General features: G+C 38.5%; 1 protein-coding gene across 1 annotated transcript in view; it reads left to right on the forward strand.

Annotated features, from left to right (window-relative positions):
• The window catches only part of SESN3 (sestrin 3), a 77498-nt gene that overhangs the window by 48773 nt on the left and 7984 nt on the right, over positions 1 to 20741 (forward strand). The window contains exons 2-8 of the mRNA XM_032426102.1: positions 4306 to 4371; positions 7000 to 7197; positions 8703 to 8885; positions 11798 to 12034; positions 12735 to 12909; positions 18971 to 19089; positions 19930 to 20120. Of these exons, the coding sequence (XP_032281993.1) occupies positions 4306 to 4371; positions 7000 to 7197; positions 8703 to 8885; positions 11798 to 12034; positions 12735 to 12909; positions 18971 to 19089; positions 19930 to 20120 (1169 nt within the window). The remainder of the gene's footprint in view (positions 1 to 4305; positions 4372 to 6999; positions 7198 to 8702; positions 8886 to 11797; positions 12035 to 12734; positions 12910 to 18970; positions 19090 to 19929; positions 20121 to 20741) is intronic.

The following is a 20741-nucleotide window of genomic DNA, read 5'->3' on the forward strand; positions in this document are numbered from 1 at the left end:
GATGTAGACAGGAAATGCCAATATTAGAAATTCTAAATTACTCCTTTTTACATGGAGTCTTCTAGTATATTTGACCAGCAGGTTAAGATATATTTGTCATCACTTTATAAATACAACCTAAATGCCTGGTCCTTTCTGAAACCTGAGCAGGTTTAGATTATCATTATTCACTGTATTTATTCCGATAGAATTCTGAAAATTGATGGAGATTGTGTGCCATGCTCACGAGGGCGGGGACCCCCCCCTGTTTTGCTTGCTCTGTATCTTCTGAGTCTATCACAGTATCTGATCAGGTTCTCAAAAAAATCATTGAATGCCTGGCTGCCTACTTTTGTCCGTTTGTTTTGTAACTGCAGCTCACTGAAGTAAGGGATTGGAATAACTGTTTTGTGTTTGGTAGGCTCTTTGATTTTAAGGAACAAAAAAGACTCCGGTTACCTTATGGAGAGAGAAAGAGGGAAGGATGGAAGGGAGGAAAAGACACAGGAGAGCCCATGATTAGACTGGACTTCTTCTAGGGACTCCATAGAAACGCTAGTGCTTTTCCCCTTAGAAGCAGATAGACATTGGGGAGGGTATGTGCTATGGTGAGCACTGTGAATTGTGCAAGACTGTTGAATCACAGATCTGTACCTCTGAAACAAATAATACAATACATGTTAAAAAAAAAAAAGAAGAAGAAGAAGAAGATAGCAAGAGGGGAAGAATGAAGGGGGGGAAATCAGAGGGGGAGACGAACCATGAGAGACTATGGACTCTGAAAAACAAACTGAGGGTTCTAGAGGGGAGGGGGGTGGGAGGATGGATTAGTCTGGTGATGGGTATTAAAGAGGGCACGTTCTGCATGGAGCACTGGGTGTTATACGCAAACAATGAATCGTGGAACACTACATCAAAACTAATGATGTAATGTATGGTGATTAACATAACATAATAATAAAAATATATATATATTAAAAAAAAAGAAGCAGATATCTGTTGTTGCCTATTCTAATGCTTCTTTATTGTGTTCTCTGCCTCTGCTTCTGAGTGCTATGTTGTTGCTCTTTGTCAGAGTGCATTACTTGCATATACTTCTAGTAACTCTAGAATCTTAACTCGTCCAACAAATTACCCTCAGTTGTGTTTGGGCATAACTTTTGCATCAAGGTACCCGTAGGCTGCAGATCAATTTCTATGTTGATTGGTCTAGTCAGCTATGGCTGGGAGACAAAGTCACATGAAATAGATACTGCCAACGTTCGATAAGGAACCATTTAGAGTCACTTCCTCGGTTTAGAAGTTTCCTGAGGAGGGCTTGGTGGCACCTAAACCTTAGTACACTCTTTTCCAGTAGACTTCTGTTCTCATGTTATGTTCTTCAGTTTCCCACGCAGTCTTTATAATCTCTGTAAACCACGGCCTAGTCCCTATTGTGTTTTTATTGAAGTATAATTGACAAACATTACATTAGTTTCAGGTGCACCACATAATGATTCGACATTTGTATACATTGCAAAATGATCACCACCGTAAGCCTAGTTACCGTCTGTCACCCTACACAGTTACACATTTTTTGGTCTTGTGATGAGAACTTTTAAGATTTACTTTCTTAGCAACTTTCAAATTTGCTATACAATATTATTGACCATGCTGTACATCACATCCCTGTGACTTAACTTATTTTATAACTGGAAGTTAGTACCTTTTTATCCCCTTCACCAATTTGCCCATCTCTCCACCCTTCTCTGCTCTGGCAACCACCAATCTATTTTCTCTCTCTAGGAGTTTGGTTTGGTTTTGTGCGTTCATTTGTTTTATCACTTGGATTCCACATGTAAGTGAAATCATACAGTATTTACGTCACTTAGCATAATACCCTCAAGGTCTGTCTGTGTTGTCGCAAATGGAAAGATTTCTTTCTCTTTTATGGCTGAGGAGTAATCAATCCATTGTATATATACAGTATACCGCGTCTTCTTTATCCATTCATCCATTCGTGAATAGGTTATTTCCATATCTTGATTATTACAAATAATGCTGCAATAAACATAGAGGTGTATATATTTTTTCTAATTAGTATTTTCATTTTCTTGAGATAAATATCCAGAAGGAGAATGGTTGGATCATATGGTAGTTCTATTTTTAATTTTTTGAGGACCCTCCATCCTGTCTTCCACCAGTTTGCATTCTCTCTGACGCACGAGGGTTCCTTGTTCTCCACATCCTCGTCAACACTTGTTGTTTCTTGTGTTTTTGAGTTTAGCCATTCTGACAGGTGTGAGGTGATATCTCATTGTGGTTTTGATTTGCATTTCCCTGATGATGAGTGGTGATGAGCATCTTGTCATGTGTCTGTTGGGCATCTGAATGTCTTCTCTGGAAAAATGTCTATTCAGATCCTCTGCCCATTTTTTAAATTGAATTTTTTTTTGCTTTTGAATTTTATGAGTTCTTTATGTATTTTGGATATTAACCCCTTATCAGGTATATGATTTGCAAATATCTTCTCCCATTCAGTAGGTTGCCTTATTATTTTGTTGATGGTTTCCTTCACTGTGCAGAAGCTTTTTAGTTTGACGTAGCCCCACTTGCTTATTTTTGCTTTTGTTGCCTTTGCCTTTGCCTTTGGAGTCAGATCCAAAAAAAATATCGCTGAGAGTGATGTCAAGGAGCTTACCGCTTATGTTTTCTTTTAGGAGTTATATGGTTTCTGGTCTTACATCCAAGTCTTTAATCCATTTTGAGTCAATTTTTGTGTATGGTGTAAGCATAGTCCCTGTTTTTATGTTACGGTTTTAGAGGACTTCTTTTTGAGAACTTTAGAATATTACTTTTAATATAGAACATTAAGTGGCCATTTCTCCTCTCTCTCCTCCTGGCCAAGGAGGACTTCAGAGCCTTAAGAGCCTCCCTCTGATTATTCCCACTTTTCAACATGCCTGCAGAGAAGGAAGTTTTTACCTGATTGGAATGTTTGCGGCTTTGTAGATATCACACTTAAATGGGGTTACCAAGATATTTTTTAATTAAAAAATTTAACAAAAAATTTAAAAACTTCAAAAAAATCTAACACTCAAACATACCATTGGCAATCTCCCAGTTCATATTAAATAGAGTAGCAAGTGGAACAATATGCATTGCTGTATTCTCCATTTCTTACATTAAGTTAACCTCTACTTCTCCAAGTTTTACATTTTTCTTACTTAAAGCTTCAAAACTTTATATTAGATATGTTTATTCCTATTTTATTCCGGAAAAAACCCACAGGTCAGGTCATTGCTTTGGGGAGTTGCATGGAATCCTCTGAACTCAGCCTTTCCTGGAGCTTTCCGGTTGAGGTCTAACAGTGCACTAGTATACTATTAGATATGATTTTATTATAGAGATTGACAGTTTCAGTCATGTCAACTATGGGCTAAAAATCTCTGAGGATGTAGAAGATGATTGAGGGAAATGAAATTTTGGAAGCCTACTGTGTATCCAGAACTGGAGTAGGCACTTGCCCCATTATCTTTTCTTTTTTTAGTTTTTATTTTAATTCCAGTTAGTTAACATACAGTGTTATATTAGTTTCAGGCCTACAATATAGTGATTCAACAATTCTGTACATCACGTGGTGCTCATCACAAGTGCCCTCCTTCATCCCCATCCCCTATTTCACCCATCCCTCCACCCACCTCCCCTCTGGTAACCATCAGTTTGTTCTCTACAGTTAAGAGTCTGTTTCTTGATTCGTCTCTCTCTCTCTCTCATCTTTTTCCCTTTGCTTGTTTGTTTTGTTTCTTAAATTTCACATATGAGTGAAATCATATGGTGTTTGTCTTCCTCTGATTGACTTATTTAGCTTAGCATTATACTCTCTAACTCCATCCATGTTGTCGCAAATGGCAAAATTTCATTCTTTTTTATGGCGGAGTAATATCCCATTGTGTATGTATACACCACATCTTCTTTATCCGTTTATCAATCGATGGACACTTGGGTAACTTCCATATCTTGGCTATAGTAAATAATGGTGCTGTAAACATAGGGGTGCATGTATCCCTTTGAATTAATGTTCTTGTATTCTTTGGGTAAATGCCTAGTTGTGTGATTGCTGGATCATAAGGTAGTTCTATTTTTAACTTTTTGAGGAACTTGCCCCATTATCTTATTCACACATTAGCCGTATGGATTTTCTGTGATCTGAGACCTGTCCCTTATTTTGATTTTACATAATTCTATTTATGCTGTTTGTTTTAGTACCTCAGCAATAAATTTGCACCAATTTAACTTTTCCTAGAACATCATCATTAACACATAAAACTTTTCTTTTGAAAACAGGATAAAAGAATCAGAGTATCTCAACCCTTGACAAGAGGACCAAGTGCCTTTATTCCAGAGAAGGAAGTAAGTTTATCTGTCTTAAAATACATTAAGTGTGATACAAAAAAATAACTGAATTGTTATCAAAGAATATCTCCATTTTTAATATGGAAGTAAGCCTGTGTTTTGCTTTTGTTCCTTATTTATATGTCAGAGAACCACAGAGATATTTCCTTTTGAACTTCACTTAGAAGTTTGTGTATTTAGTAATCTACCTTCTTATTTTAGAGTTAGTTATACTGCAAGGTTAGAAAAAAGTAAATTTTACCATATTTGATTTCAAATATAACTTCTCTGAACAAAGCTGCTAACAGTAATAAAATTTTTTTTAAAATAAAGTTTAGTATTAACCCAAAGGTTTTTAAACCTTTAAAAACCAAGGTTTTAGGTTTTTAAATGGCCTCATGGTGATTATAGGTTTCATAAATGTTAAGAAAATATATTTTGAAATGAAAAAATGAGTTTCCCAGCTAAACCTATTAAGCAAAACGTGCCATTACATCATTAGTTGTTACTCTTTGTTTACTTGTTTGTTTTGGTTCTAAGTCTCTTGGACAGAATGTCAATAGAATCTGTATAGTCTATACCTTTGGTGAGGGTGGCAAGGCAAGATGTTAACTGCAAGAAAGAGGTCATAAAATGTAATGCAAAAGAAATGATAATCAATAGAAGATTTGGGCCCCTTTTGTGGGTATACATCTTTATGAAAGATCACAGCAGATGTGCAGGACTTCCTAGATTCCTAGATGCCTCTCAGATAGACATTTGGGCTAAGAAAAGTTTAAGAACCACTAAACTGAGGAGTTTTTCTCTGCTGGAAGGAGTTTTTCCCTTTTGAATACGATTGTATATCCTGATTCACCATTTACTGCAAAGACATTTATCTTAAAGCACCAGCATTATTCCTCTGTTGTTCCGAGAGTAGTCGACAAAGGTATACAGAGCAACTGCTATGTGCCAGGCATTGTCTTAAAAGAAAGGGTGAATAGAATTCGAAGAATATGTTCCAGGTCCCTGCCAGAGTCAGTAGTCCTTCATCTTCATTTCGCTTTTTGAGTGACCTGACCATCTGAACGGAAAGGTTGAAGGAATGTTAACAGTAACGGCTCTAGCTGATCTAGGTGGTGGCCAGTCATTAGAGAAATGGTTGTGTTTGTGCCCATTTTCCCCAGCAGTGTAGGGACCACTCTTGGCCGAGTGATTACCTCATATACATAATGACTTCCTGAAGCACAGTCTTTTTCACAGTATATATTTGAAGGTAAGCTGGTTTGCAGAAACCACTACTGTTTTCAGGACGTCTTGCATCTGTTAACGTCTTTGGCGCCAGTCCGTTAAACAAAAGAAACGGCTCTGGAGAAAACAAAACAAGACCAACAAATATTCTGTGTTTAATTACATGTGGTTGATCCGGATCTTACTGTTTTTAACATCACTTGGTCCCTGTAGTTGACAAAATGGGGGGAAATGGGCAAATGAAACTGTACTTGGCTTTATAACTAGCTGAACTGAAATTGCTTTTTTACGCCATTGTAATTAACATTTCCTCACAGTTCACACTTTCCAAACATCCTATTTCCTTTGGGATTACATTTTCCTCGGTCGGTAGTGCCTTTGTGTAATTTTTGCTTATTTTTCAGAAGAGACTGTGAAGGCAGCCTTAAAGAGTAAACAGAGTTTCTAATAGCAGTATGGATCTTTGGGAAGACCATTAGTCTGGACTTTAGAAAATCTAGATTCTAGACCAGGCTCTGTGGTTAACTAGATGCATGAGCTCGAATTTAATTTTGAATCTGAAATAAGAAATGTATTCTTAAGTCTAGAATTCTAATTCGAAAATATCAATAAATAATGAACTGAGCTTAGAAATATTCATCTCATGTCCATTAATTCCCACAGAGCTGGGTCCTTCTACAAGGTGCTAATAAAGCTCTTAACACCTTCAGAGCCAATTCTTGGTGTGATGCCCAAGCTGTCATTGTGTATAAAGCTATGGATAAGAATCTGTTTTTGAGAAAGCTATTTTGATTCCCTGGGATGGAGGATGTCCATTTTAATAACTAACGTTGGTTTTAGTAATTAATACAATAGGCTGAAAATAGGAATGACAGTATTCGAGTGTCCTTATTAATTTTTCAATTAACACATTCCTACAAATTATCGTATTTTCCTTTGTCCCTAAGAAGACTTTCAGAAAGCTTTTCATTTTATGTTGAACAAAAACAAAGCGAAAGATCGGACTGAAAATACTTAAGATAATGTGAGTATCTTCATAGGCTGTTGAGATAAAATTGTAAGTCTGGAAATCAAATGCCACCGCTTTGCCGCTGCACAAATCGGCGTAGTAATGACCAGGCAAGTGGGCCCTGAAAATTGTGCCTTATATGCCTGGCACAGCAGATGGAAGCTGCTTCCCTCCGGTTTCAGAGCTGTGTGTTTGACGATCTGACATTTGTTGTTTAATAAATTGTGGTCCCAGAGCCAAGAATGAGCGGCGCCTTCTTTTTTATTTCCGTTTCTGGTATGAGCAACGGCACAATTTCAGGGTCTGCTCATATCAAAAGAACATTTGTTTGCTTCAAGAGTGCATCATGTATGGAAGCAAAAGAACCACTGCTCCTCAGTAATCATTGTGTGTTTCTCCATTGCAAGGTTGTCCAAGCAAACACGGTGGATGAGCGTACTAACTTTCTCGTGGAAGAATACTCTACATCCGGTCGGCTGGACAACATCACGCAGGTCATGAGTTTGCACGCTCAGTACCTGGAGTCTTTCCTGCGGAGCCAGTTCTATATGCTGCGCATGGACGGCCCCCTTCCTCTACCACACAGGCACTACATCGCAATAATGGTGCGCCCGCTGGCCGGCTGCCTCGGTTCCCCGACCTCGCCCTCACCCACTCCTCCTCCCCGCTCCGAGTGTGTGTGTGTGTGTGTGTGTGTGTGTGTGTGTGTGTGTGTCGAGCCAAGGATAATTTTCTAGAAATAAGACTTGAAGAAGCCCGTGGCCTTTCGGATACCCCGTGTCTTGGATACATTTTGAGTACTTTACACATCTTAAAGGACTCACTGTTTCTCCTTGAATTTTCAGTTTATTCTCTTACGGTTAATGACGCTTGTAGGGTCCAAAGGAATATCCCTAACATCCCACAAGTTTTATTTTGGCTCTTGATGCCTTGTCTTTATTGCTTATATAAAACAGGTTGGTTGTGACATCTGATTTAGTCATTTTCTACATGAAGAATATCACTAATTTGGCCAGATGAGAGGAAAGTTATCCATCAGTACCAGTGGAGAAAAATTCTTAAATGAATCATAACCCCGCTCAGTATAGTATTTGATGCAAACTGGGTGAACTAGTTAATGTTTTGGTGGGGGTGGGGAGAGAATTATAAATTGGGATGAGAAAGGTGGAAGGGAACAGTGTCACAGTTGGACTGTTACTGGAGAAACAGACGAAGGACCTGCTCCAAGTGCCCTGTGTTGGGACAGTTTAGGAGAACAGCTGGGCTTGCAGAGCTAGACCGCAGTGAGCAGGTTCGTTTTTCCTAAGTTTAATTTGATTTTCTTGTTTATGCTCTCACCGAAGTTTTAAACAACAACAAGGAAAGGGCAGCGCTCTGTGTTTTCTCGACTGACGAACACGATCAAGACTGTAATTCCAGCTCACAGTTTTGATGACAGTGAGGCCCAAGGCAGCCTTAGAATGATCACAAACTGAGAGATAAGCAAGATACGGAAAAGAATGAGTAAACAATACTGTTTTCCTGAGAAGCAGTCCCAGGGAAAGGAGCGGTGTAAAGTCTGTTTTGCATGGATTTCCCAAACTGTCAGTGTCAAGGCTGGTTTTGACTGCACAGGAAGGAAGGGGTCAGCGAGCTTCAGTCTCATCTCAGTAGGGTGATGCGCCCAGAGAAGACTGAAATCACAGTTATCTTAGAGGGGGTAAGAGGAGCACCCAAATTAGCATGCGTTCTGAATGGGTAGAAGTTAGTGAGATTTTATTGCGTTTTAAATAGAACATAGTTTATATCATTTACCATCATGAAATGGACATGTATGTTCTTGACATAACCAGAAAGTGGATTCTAGGTTAATCCATACCCACTTCTGGCTGAGGGGGTAATTGCCTACAGGTGACAGTTATTTGCTTATACAAATATCAGCTACATGTATTGATTCAAGAATCTATGGCATATTGTATGATAGAAGTTGGAGGAGGAGCAGGAATCTGGAAGAAAAGAAGTATTGGTTATTGAAATTATTAAACTCCAAATAAATTATTATTGGTTTAGAACTAGTAGGATCCGACCTCTACCACGATCGTTGTCTCAACTGACTCTTCTTGTGTTTTAGGCTGCAGCTAGACATCAGTGTTCCTACCTAATAAACATGCATGTGGATGAATTTTTAAAGACAGGAGGTATTGCTGAGTGGTTGAATGGTTTGGAATATGTACCGCAAAGACTGAAAAATCTTAATGAAATAAACAAGCTGCTAGCACACCGACCCTGGCTGATCACGAAAGAGCACATTCAGGTACTGAGTGCTGTTTGGAAATGTTAGAAAATTATGTGTGTGTGTGTGTGTGTGTGTGTGTGTGTGCGTGCGCACGCACATGTATTTTTACCTTAATAAATTTCTTTATTTGTATATTTTACAATATTAGTATTACAGTACATGTGTATGACCTATCTATATAAAATGTATTTTATAAGTATTTATTAATTTATAAATAAATGTACATACTATCAAGGGTTGGAGCCCCCAACTGTTATTGTCAGAAGTATATGTGATCATGGGGCACCTGGGTGGCTCAATCAGTTAAGTGTCCGACTCTTGATTTTTTTCTCAGGTCATGATCTCAGGGTCCTGGGATCAAGCCCCGCGTCGGGCTACACATTTAGCACAGAGTCTGCTTGGGATTCTCTCTCTCCCTCTGTCTCTCCCCCTGCTCGTGACCCCCCAAAATAAAATAAATAAAATCTTAAAAAAAGAAAGAAGTAGTATATGTGATCAAAAGATTTCAGAGATCACTATAATAAAGAATTAAGAATCATCAAAGGTTTTTGAGCTGGGTTGTAATATGAATGTGTGTGGTGATGCAGAAGATAAATCACAAATTGTACAGTCTAGAAACAGGGGAGCCAGTCATAAAGCAATTGCAGTAGTCCATTTGAGAGGTGATTTTTTTTTTTAAAAAGCGAGAGGAGAGATCAGACTGTGTGCATGCATTCTGCATGGGAAGAGGCAGGACTTGGTGACTAGTAGAATGTGAGGATGGAAGAGAGGGTAGGGACAGGACAGTAAGTAAGGTTTCTACCTTCCTGACTGGCAAAAGGCAATGCCATGAGCAGGACAGCATACACTGGCCTGAAAACAGATGACCGTGTCATCTAGATAGTGATGTTCAATTACTGAAGGAAATATAGGTCTGTAACTCAAGATAAAGGATAGATTAGAAATAAAATCAGGGGGCGCCTGGGTGGCTCAGTCATTAAGCGTCTGCCTTCAGCTCAGGTCATGATCCCAGGGTCCTGGGATCGAGCCCCGCATTGGGCTCCCTGCTCAGCAGGAAGCCTGCTTCTCCCTCTCCCACTCCCCCTGCTTGTGTTCCCTCTCTCGCTGTGTCTCTCTCTGTCAAATAAATAAATAAAATCTTAAAAAAAAAAGAAATAAAATCAGATAGATATTGACAGTAAGCAGAGGTCAAGTTGGAGGAATGAATGCTCCATCCAGGGAGATATTGCACAAGGAAAGAAGATCATGGGTCGAATAGAGCAAGCCAGCATTTTGGAGGCAAGCAGAAAAAGGGGGCTATGAGGAAGATGGGAAAACGTGCATCTCAGGGGAGAAAGGATGCAAAAAAAATTAGTTGAATTGCTGAAGTCAAGGGAGGTTAATTTCAAGAAGGGAGGAAGTAAGGAAAACATAAATCCTACAGAGATCAAATAAGGGTAAGTACTAAAAAGAAATAGTTAGATTTGGCCTTTTGGAGGTCATATGTGACCTTAGCGAAAGTTGCTTTCAGGAGCTTGCTTAAAAAAGAAAACAAATTACAATGAATTTAAAAAAAAAAAAACAAATGAATGTGAGATGAGAAATTTGAGATGATGAGTGCTGGATGTCTATCCTTTCAGGTTTAATACTCTTGGAAAGACTGACAAAGGCATTGTAAATTCTACCCATTGTTTTGGAAGGCTCTTTGGCAGTATTATCGAAAGTATTTAAAATATGATTGCCCTAAAAATGCTATTAGGAATTATTCAGAGCTATAGCCTGAAGATGCTATTTATAATAGCAAATAAACAAAAAAAACCCAACAAACCTTAGAAGCAATTTGAATATCTAACAGTAAAGGAACGGAGAAGTAGCTCTGTACATCCATTGCTATGCAGTATACAGCCCATGCTCAATAGAAGACGATGGAGCCTCATGAGAAATGAACATGTCAAAATGTCAGGTTTGAAAGGCAGAGAAAATTAGATGTATTACTCTGATTATATAATTATGCTTATAAAAATAAAATATGTGAAAGTTATATGAGGGTGGTAGAATATGATTAATTTTTCCTTTCCTTTTTCCTGAGTTTTTGGTAATATATTAAATTGCCTGTGTGTGTGTGTGTGTGTGTGTGTGTGTGTGTGTGTGTGTGTGTGGTTAATGGAGAGGAAAGCAAAAGAGGTGTCTGGTGGGGGTTTGGCTGTGACGTGAGCAGAATTAAAAGCGTGGATTTGTGGGGAGCAGCAGGACATGCACGCACGTGTACACCAAGCAAGGTAGAACACTGATGGGAAAGACTCTCTGATGGACTGACAGATGGGATTGGCTCTTGGAGAAAGTGAGGATGGAGACATCACTGTTTTCAATGGCTTCACTTGTGGTTCCATCCTTCAGCTGGAGGATCAAGTGAAATAGCATATGAAAAAGTGCTTTGAAACTTTTGAAGTTCTTATTCAAAGGCAAGGTAGTATTCTAGAATTCCTACCATCTGCTATCGGCTCTTTCTCTATCAGGAAAGGCACCTAAAAGTTGACTTACTGACTTGGATTTTTATGTGACTTTGAAGGTAAAGTCTTTACCTAAAAACTTTAAATGGCTTTGCCAGATAATCTTTAAAGTCCCTTCTAGCTTCAGTGTTCTTTGAGTCTCTGAAATATCTTATTAAAACAACATAATATGTAAAAGCGCTTTGGAAGCAGAAGATCCATGGTACATATAAGGGATTTAGAAGGATCTACAACATAATTATATTGTTAGGTTTGCCGGTTGAATGTAATATTGTTTGACCAAAGCCATATCTTTATTATATGAAACATTTTTAAAAGGGAGTTTTAAGTTTGATTGCTATAAATAGACCTAAAAATTTGGTGGATTTTCCATGCTTTCTAAAATTGCTTTGTAGCATTCTGTGATTTTCATTCTTACTCTGATTCACTTTCTCATTTCAGAAACTTGTCAAAACTGGAGAAAATAATTGGTCTCTGCCCGAACTGGTACATGCTGTGGTCCTGCTGGCACATTATCATGCTTTGGCAAGCTTTGTTTTTGGTAGTGGCATCAATCCAGAGAGAGATCCAGAAATCTCCAATGGGTTCAGGCTAATATCAGTCAACAATTTCTGTGTGTGTGATCTCGCTAACGATAACAACATAGAGAATGCATCCCTTACAGGCAACAACTTCGGGGTTAGTGTTCTGAACTTTGTTTTTCTTTACTATTTTGCTTGAAAAATATCTAGAAAGAATTTGTCTGACTAAACAGGACATTGTATACTTGAAATATTTCTGCACAACTTTTCCTACTGTAAAAACTTAACTTATACATGAAGTTCTGAATTGTCTTAAAGAGGCTTTTAAAGCAAATAGATAAGGGCACCTGGGTGGCTTAGTCGGTTAAGCATCTGCCTTCGGCTCAGGTCATGACCCCAGGGTCCTGGGATGGAGCCCCGTGTCGGGCTCCCTACTCAGCAGGGAGTCTGCTTCTCCCTCTGCCCCTGCTCATGCTCTCTCTCTGTCTTTTTCAAATAAATAAGTAAATAAAATCTTTGAAAAAAAAAATAAAGCAAATAGATATTATTACAAATCATAAAGCTGCCTCATTTTAAAAAATAAACTAATTTAATATACACTAAATGCTAGAATTCTAGATTAAATATATCTATACTTCTAAATTTTCTAGATTTATAACTGCTGCAAAAACTTCGTACTCCTGAAAACGTTTGAATCTGTCATTTGATTTTCTTTGGGGTTAATGGAAAACCCACTTAGGAACTTAAGAACTGTGCCCATGCCACTGTACATAATAAGGTGGCATTGAGAGACAGGGACATTTACTAGAATAATTCTTAATATTACTAACACCCAACATTATCTTACCTGGCTCCAGATTGTCGATTCTCTAAGTGAGCTAGAGGCCTTAATGGACAGAATGAAGAGGCTTCGAGAAGAAAGAGAAGATGAAGACGCATCTCAGGAAGAAATGACCACTCGTTTTGAGAAGGAGAAGAAAGAAAGTCTTTTCGTGGTCTCTGGAGACACTTTTCATTCATTTCCTCATTCAGGTGAGCTCCCCCACAACCCACCCCGTACTGTCTTTGCCTTTGAGTTGTTGCATCCCTGATAAGACCACGTTCCGTATTTTCCACACAGATCTGTAAAAGCGACTCTACTATCTATTCCTTTTATTTCCTCCTCCTCCAGCTTCCCCTGATGCCATTGCCCCCCCCCCTTCTGTTGTTGCATCTCTGAATACACTCCAGGTCCAGTTGAGAGGGACTTCCCGCCTTGTACATCTGGGATAAAATGAGATTCGAAGCCAGAGCAGTTGCCTACAAAGTTAGATAGAGCTACCTAATTCGTTCTACTTTTGTGATGTTTTAAAGCGATCAGTGAAATCCTGTTTCAATAGATTAAAAAAAAAAAAAACATCTCTGCCTTTTTTGTGTGTGGGGAGTATGTGGGAGGATTGTTCTCGAACTGCTACTTTTCCAGATTAGTTCTAAAATTACATTGTACTTGCATTTGCATTTCTTTGGAGACATCTTCGGAATTTTATAAAAATGCATTATTTAGGTCATTTTCTTATATTGAATTTGGAGGAATTCATTCTGTATTAAAAGCTAGACATCTTTGCTCTGGTCTTAAAAATACACTCCCTCCCCCCACCCCAGTACTCGAAGAGACTTTGAATTAGACAACTTTTTAGTTATGACTAAAAAAGATATTGAACACCACATAGTAAATGTTATTAAAATAGCCTTGGGGCGCCTGGGTGGTGCAGTCGGTTGAGTGTCCGACTTTTGGTTTCGGCTCAGGTCATGATCTCAGGGTCATGAGATTGAGCCCCAAGTCGGGCTCTGAGCTCAATGGGGAGTCTGCTTGAGATTCTCTCTCTCCCTCTCCCTGTGCCCCTCCCTCCACTCTCTTTCTCTCTCTCTCTAAAACAAATAAAATAAATCTTTAAAAAAAAAAATAGCATTGACTCAGTAGAAAGTTGAAACCCTCCAAAGTCACCAGTCTACGTAACAGAGTCCCATTGGTTTAAGAAATGTCTCGTCTTAAGGCCAGTCAATCTCATAAATTCCGAGGGTAACTGATTGGGCCATAATTTGTTTGTTAATGTTAAACATAGCATTGACCAGTAGTTCTCAGAAGTTTTGCCAAGAAGAACAAAAACCCCTTTTATCATCTCCCCTGTGGTCTTTTTTATGAAAGATTTTATCCACCACATTGACTATATTAAGTTCTAGTTTCTTGGAGCTTCTAAGCAGCAGGAAATCCCAAATAAAGAAACTTGGTGTTTTAGTTATTGGCTTAATATCCATTCTACAAACATTTATTGAGTACCCTCTATAGTCTCAGCACTGTAGTAGGTACTAAGGTTTTCAAGCTAAATAAGACACGATTCCTGCCCTCTGTTGGGAGCTCCCCTTGCTGGAGGGAGAGAAAGAATTTCAGTACATAGCAGAGTGTGAGCAGTATATGAACCTAGAAGAGGGCCCTGAATCCAGTCTTGGTGGGGGGAAGAGTGTGCACAAAAGGGGTCCTCGAGGAAGACTTCCTCCAGCCATTGGGCTCTAAGTCTTCAAGACTCAAGTGCAGGGGAGTCAGGCAGTGGCTGGAGGACAGGGGAGTTGGTGGTAAACAATCAGCGGAGCCAAGGCACCCTGCTACGGAAACAGGATGCTGGGCACAGGAACAAGTGGGCATAAATCATGAGGCAGGTAATGTCATCACATAAGCTGGTTAGGTAAACAGAGGCCTTATCATGATGACCTTTCTAGCCTTAAGGAGCATGCAGCCTGCCATATTTTGGACATTTTGAGCTAAGAGGTCTGTTAAACCTCCAGTCTGGAGATGTCTAGTACACTGCTTCTTAAACTTTGATTGCCTGTGAGTCACTGGGGAATCTTGCCAAAATGCGGATTCTGATTCAGTCATCTGGTCTAGGACCTGAGAGGCCACGTAGCTATCATTCCTCCAAGTGATGGCAGGGCCGCCAGTCTGCAAACCACCCTGCAGTAGTGAGGGCCTTGGCAGATGGTCTGAAGGTCAGGAGAGGCTTTTAAACTCCAGATGAAATTTTGGAAATTATTGCCATATGATTGGGAGTTAAAACAGGAAGGGTTGTTTATAAAGACCATCCAGAGGGAACACATGGGACAAAGGAAAATCATAAGCCTAGGGTGAAACTTCAAGATAAACCAAGATTGTAAAATGTAAACATTACTAACCTATTAAGGTTAGTAATATCTATTTGCTTTCAGACATTCATTTTTAAGAACTTCTCGAACATCACTAGAGCTTGAAGGATATAAATGTTTTATTTCTCTTTGTCGTTTTTTAATGTTGAAAATAGATTTTGTGTTTTTTTTTTTAATCAAAGCTCTTCTGAGAGCTTCTTTTGTTTTGTTTTGTTTTTTTTTTATTAAGTAGACTCCACGCCCAGCGTGGAGCCCAACTTGGGGCTTGAACTCACGACCCCAAGATCAAGACCTGAGCTGAGATCAAGAGTCGGACACTTAACTGACTGAGCCACCCAGGCGCCCCTTGAAAATATATTTTGGATCCCAGCCTCTACTTTCTTGGATCCTTGAGCAGGGACTCCTGCCTTATACAGTAGTGAATTTTGACTAGCAAGTCTTAGATCCTCACCAAAAATTATGTTCTAATTTTGACAGAAGAGGCTGTATCATTTGTAAATCAGTCAAGGAAATAAATCATTTCATTGTTTACTCTTAACCATTCCCAGTACTACATTTGCTGGTCACACAAAGATAACAAAAAAACGACTTGGTAGAGTGGCTAACTGAGTCCTTCTTATAATCTTACCATGTTTTAAAATGGAAATAGAAATGTATTTTTTTCTGTAGTGAATTTTTTGGTTTGACCCGTGTGATAAAGCATTCCAGATTCCATGTGGAGACTCTAAGAATAGCTTTTCAAACCTTTTGAAGAAAATAAACGTTTAAAATGTTCTACAGAGGTAGTATTCTATAGCTTGGTAACAGAGTTAACCAACTCTTATTCTTTTTGTTTTTCAAGTTAGAAAGCTGTTCCATTACTCTAGTAGAGTGTTTTCTATATTATGTTTGGGGCAGAGAAAGCAGCCAGTGTGCAAACTACTATTTCCTTTGAGTCCAGACTTTGAAATATTTGTTTAGATAGAATTAAAACTGGAGTTTTAGATTTGTTGGTCAGAGTACTGGTTTTAACTTCTTAAAATAAATTTGAAAAAAAAAGTATTTGTAGTTTGAGAGACCTTTGTACATTTCTTTCTGTGGACAAAATGGTCTAGAAAACAGGTCTTGATTGACTCCTAATTTTAAAATGAATAAATGAATATTATCCGTAGGATAAATTCTATCTTGTTTGATTCCAGTTACTCATTATTGTTTATTTTAAAATGTTTCCAAGTCATATGACAACTAGAAAATGTTTGTGGACAAATCAAAAACTAACATCAACATCAAATGAATCAGCTGTGTAATAGTCAACTTCAGAATCAGTATTTGCCCAGTGAAACCAACTGCTTGTGCAGTGTGGGTGGAGAGATCACATCAGGGCAGAAACTGTTGTGCAGACGTTAGTTCTCACTCACTGTTCTTGGTTTGATTTTACTTCGCAGCCCACAAAACTCCTAGTTTTCCTAGCAGCCTCAGCGATCACTAACTATGTTTTCAATTTTTTTGCTTCATTTATATTGATGAGTATGTGATGGACTGAATTAAGGAAGGCATAACCTCGTTGATAAACATGGAGAGACAAAGCATTGAAAATGCTGATTTCAAAGTGTTTCCATTTACCCAAACACAGTCCTGCAGCCTGATGAGACAACGCAGTGGTCATGGGTTGGGCTAGCGATAAGCCCAAGATTTCGATTTAAAAAACTGAAAGTCACTTACAAGCTTCAGATCAAATTAAGTAGTTCAGTGTTTACAAGTTTTCCACACCATCCTAAACTAATTCACATTGTAGTTCTTACTGACAATACTGACAGTGCTATTAGTAGCTTACAGTTTACTAATTTCTTAAGAAGGTATTTATTTTGCATTAATCAAACAAAAAATAGATATTAAGCACATAGCATAGTACCTGGTATATATTAAGTACTCAACAGGGACACCTGGGTGGCTCAGTCAGTTAAGCGTCTGCCTTTGGATCAGGTCATGATCCCGGGGTCCTGGGATGGAGCCCCGCATCGGGCTCTTTGCTCCGCGGGGAGTCTGTTTCTCCCTCTCCTGCATGCCGCTCCCCCTGCTTGTGCTCTCTCTCTCTCTCTGACAAAAAAAAAAAAAAAAAGTACTCAACAAATGTCAGTCTCTTCGCATTATGGGTAGTAAAGAAGTTAGGTAAGAATTTTAATATTTCCAAAGTTGGGTAGCCTGGATACTTGATCTTTCCTGCCATTATCGAGCACCCTGTTAGGCCATGGCAGTGACCTAAGGAAAGGTTAAAACCCTGTGAGGAAAGAATAATTATTGCTAGGATTTTCATGAAATAGCAAAGATTAAAGATAATGAAGACACTACTAATTTACTACATCTTTTGGATGAATTACCTGTTCTTTTAAGCCTCTCAAGACTGTCCAGTTAAGAATTATAGTTTTTATGCCACCAAATTGTTTAAGTGGGGCACCTGGGTGGCTCAGTGGGTTAAGCATCTGCCTACGGCTCAGGTCATGATCTCAGGGTCCTGGGATCGAGCTCCAAGTCGGGCTTCCCTGCTCAGCGAGGTGTCTGCTTCTCTCTCTCCCTATGACCCTCACCCCCACTCATGCTCTCTTTCTCTCTCTCTCAAATAAATAAATAAAATGTTAAAAATTGTTTTAAAAACTAATAGTTGTTTATTAATTATTAAGTATTGCATTTATTTGATATTGATTAAAATACTTAATAAGAAAATATTGGGGTGCCTGGGTGGCTCAGTCGTTCAGCGTCTGCCTTCGGCTCAGGTCATGACGAGCCCCGCATCGGGCTCCCTGTTCATTGGGGAACCTTCTTCTCCCTCTGTCCCTTCCCCTGCTTGTGTTCCCTCTCTCGCTGTGTCTCTCTCTGTCAAATAAATAAAATCTTAAAAAAAAAAAAAGAAAATATTGTTCTTTGCATGGAAGGAGCTTTTTTTTTTATTATTTTGGAAACAATATGTTCATTTTCTAGAGTAGGAGTTAGTAAATAATGGTTGTTCATTCCCTTTCAGTGGTTGAAATGAGAAAAAGGTAATTATAAAGACAGACTGCCCTAAAAAAAAAAGTGAGTTAGAATTTTCTTTAGATGACATTAACATGCATTGGGCATTTAAAATTTTTCAGTGGTAAATTTTTAATATTAGCAAGTATGCAGAAGTCAGCTGTCTTAAAAGATGGTTGTAGTCTTCCTATCTTCCTGAATGCCACTTTTATAATATTCTGATCACAATCTCATTAACACGTTGTTTTACTTCATACGTTGTATGCCTTTTTATTTCCATGTGCATAGAAAAGCGCACATAGGTTAGGCATAAAACTCAATGAATTTTCTCAAACTGACCCTTCCTGTTTAGCGCCCAAGTCAACTCAGAATAATGGTGGTACCCAGAAGGCCACTTTCTTCCCTGTCCCAATTCCCTTCCCAGGCCTTCTCCCTAAATGCCTCTTTGTGAGCTAAAAATGGATGAGATTGCACTAATTTTCAGCATGAACACATTCAGATGAAGCACCGTTGAATTTTAACGAAATCTGTCTTAACATTAAATTCCACTCAAGTGATCTTTCACCTTCATCTCGTCTCTTTCCCCACATCCCACTTCATCACGCAAGAGTTCAAAAATGTTTAAGCTCTATACTCAAAGCCCTGTGCTATATTCCCCTTCTGAATAAGTAAAGCTAGTGTATTGATTCTTTGCTGCTACTGCTTAGATATTTCAGTGTAGTCATGTTTTTGCCCAGACAAGTACAGTTAAATGTTAAGTTTGCCAGTATTTGGTAAGGAAATTGAATTGAAATTGAATTCAAAACTTAAGCCAGGAAGTCAGTATTGTCACTTCAGAAATCCATGGAAAAGCTAAAAAGTGGGGGGAAATGGAGCAGTTTCATTGTTCTGTGCACAGTTTCCTTTATTCTAGATTGTTCATTATTGTCCTTAGATTTTGAAGATGACATGATTATAACATCTGATGTCTCCCGATATATTGAAGACCCTGGTTTTGGGTATGAGGACTTTGCCAGACGAGGAGAAGAACATTTGCCAACATTCCGAGCTCAGGTATATAAGATGCCTTTAATTCATAGAAACTAGAGAAGAAATACTGTCATTTTAACTGTGAAATGTTGAGATGTAAATACATTGACTTCTAAAGAAATTAATGGTCATTTTGATAGAGTCTGTAGATCTTTTTATGTAACCTAGTTTTTGGCCTAGTCTAATTTGATCTTCCAGTAGATGAATTATTATTTCAATGTTTCTCCCCTCTAAGAAGGCAAAAGGAAATGGTCTTATTCAGTTACTTGCATTATTACATGGTAATTGTACAGTGTTCATACCATTTTTTTTTTTTTTTGAGAGGAGCAGGGAGGAAATCAAGTGATAAAGTTACATTTATAATAAAATAGCATTTTGTAATAAGATCATATACCAGTAGTTATGGGCTTAAGGGCTACCCCACCAACCCCTAGAACACAGAGCCACAGTAGCGATGTGGCTCCTAAAGAGAGTGGAAGTTTGAATGAAGACAGACTTCTTTGCGCTTGTTTCACTGATCTTCTAACTGTCACTGAGTAGGTTTGGTCACTGAGTAGGTTTGGTCACATAGGAATATTCTCAGATTTTCTGGGGTTCTTCCAGATAAGGGTGTAGTGAGCATAGTACCCAACCACAGGAGGTGGCCAGAGTTCATCACCAACATGTCAAACCGTGGACCCCACTGAGGAAACTACATGGCACTTTGATCCATGAACCGATGTGAAGGGTTCTTAGTAAAGCTATCAACTTAGAATTATATTTGAAATATCTTCACTTACTTGCTTCAGTAGTTATATTTACTACAAACATGGAATTTAAATGGAGACTGCCCATTTTGTAACTGGATACAATTTCTTCTTTTAGGACTACACCTGGGAAAATCATGGGTTCTCCCTGGTGAACAGACTTTATTCTGACATTGGACATCTTCTTGATGAGAAGTTCCGCATGGTCTACAATCTCACCTATAACACTATGGCCACCCATGAGGATGTTGACACAACCACGCTGCGCAGAGCTTTATTTAACTATGTTCACTGTATGTTTGGAATCAGGTATGTTCATTGTCAAGACAGTTTTAAATGTTTCTAAATGAAAATTCTGGCACGAGTCTTGCTCCTGTCCTGTTTAGTGCTATATAGTACTGAGAAGAAAGTATTACATGTGGACTTCTGATTTTGAAAAATGACTTCCATTATATAGAAAAACATTTTTCCTTGTTTAACTGTTGGGAGTCTTAGCATGCACCTATAAATACAGTAATGAGAATTTACTAAGGAAGGGGAAAAAGATCAGTAATCATTGGGGGATACAATAGAATCAGACTCAATTTAAGAATCCTTCCTGGAAGAATTAGGCAGTTAAAAAACGTTTATTGTGCCCCTTTAGCTCACTGTGATAAATGACTGTTTGTTTGTTTATTTTTAAAGGAATGGTAATTAGGGTATAAATAAAACTAGGATAGATTGTGTCCTCATAAAGCTCACATAAGAACACTAAAATGAAACTATCAGTCAATATAAATTAATGGCCTCTAAATTTAGAAAATTGGCATTGAGAGGACAGTGAGTAAATGAGTGAATGAGATTGAATGGTCTAATCAGGAAAGCTTTTTTGGGAGAATGTGCCTTTTTGAGCTGGGTTTTGAAGGCGTTTATGGAGATAAATTTGCAGAA

This window comes from Phoca vitulina, unplaced genomic scaffold, assembly GCF_004348235.1.
Source record: "Phoca vitulina isolate PV1807 unplaced genomic scaffold, GSC_HSeal_1.0 scaffold34, whole genome shotgun sequence".
Taxonomy (NCBI): Eukaryota; Metazoa; Chordata; class Mammalia; order Carnivora; family Phocidae; genus Phoca; species Phoca vitulina.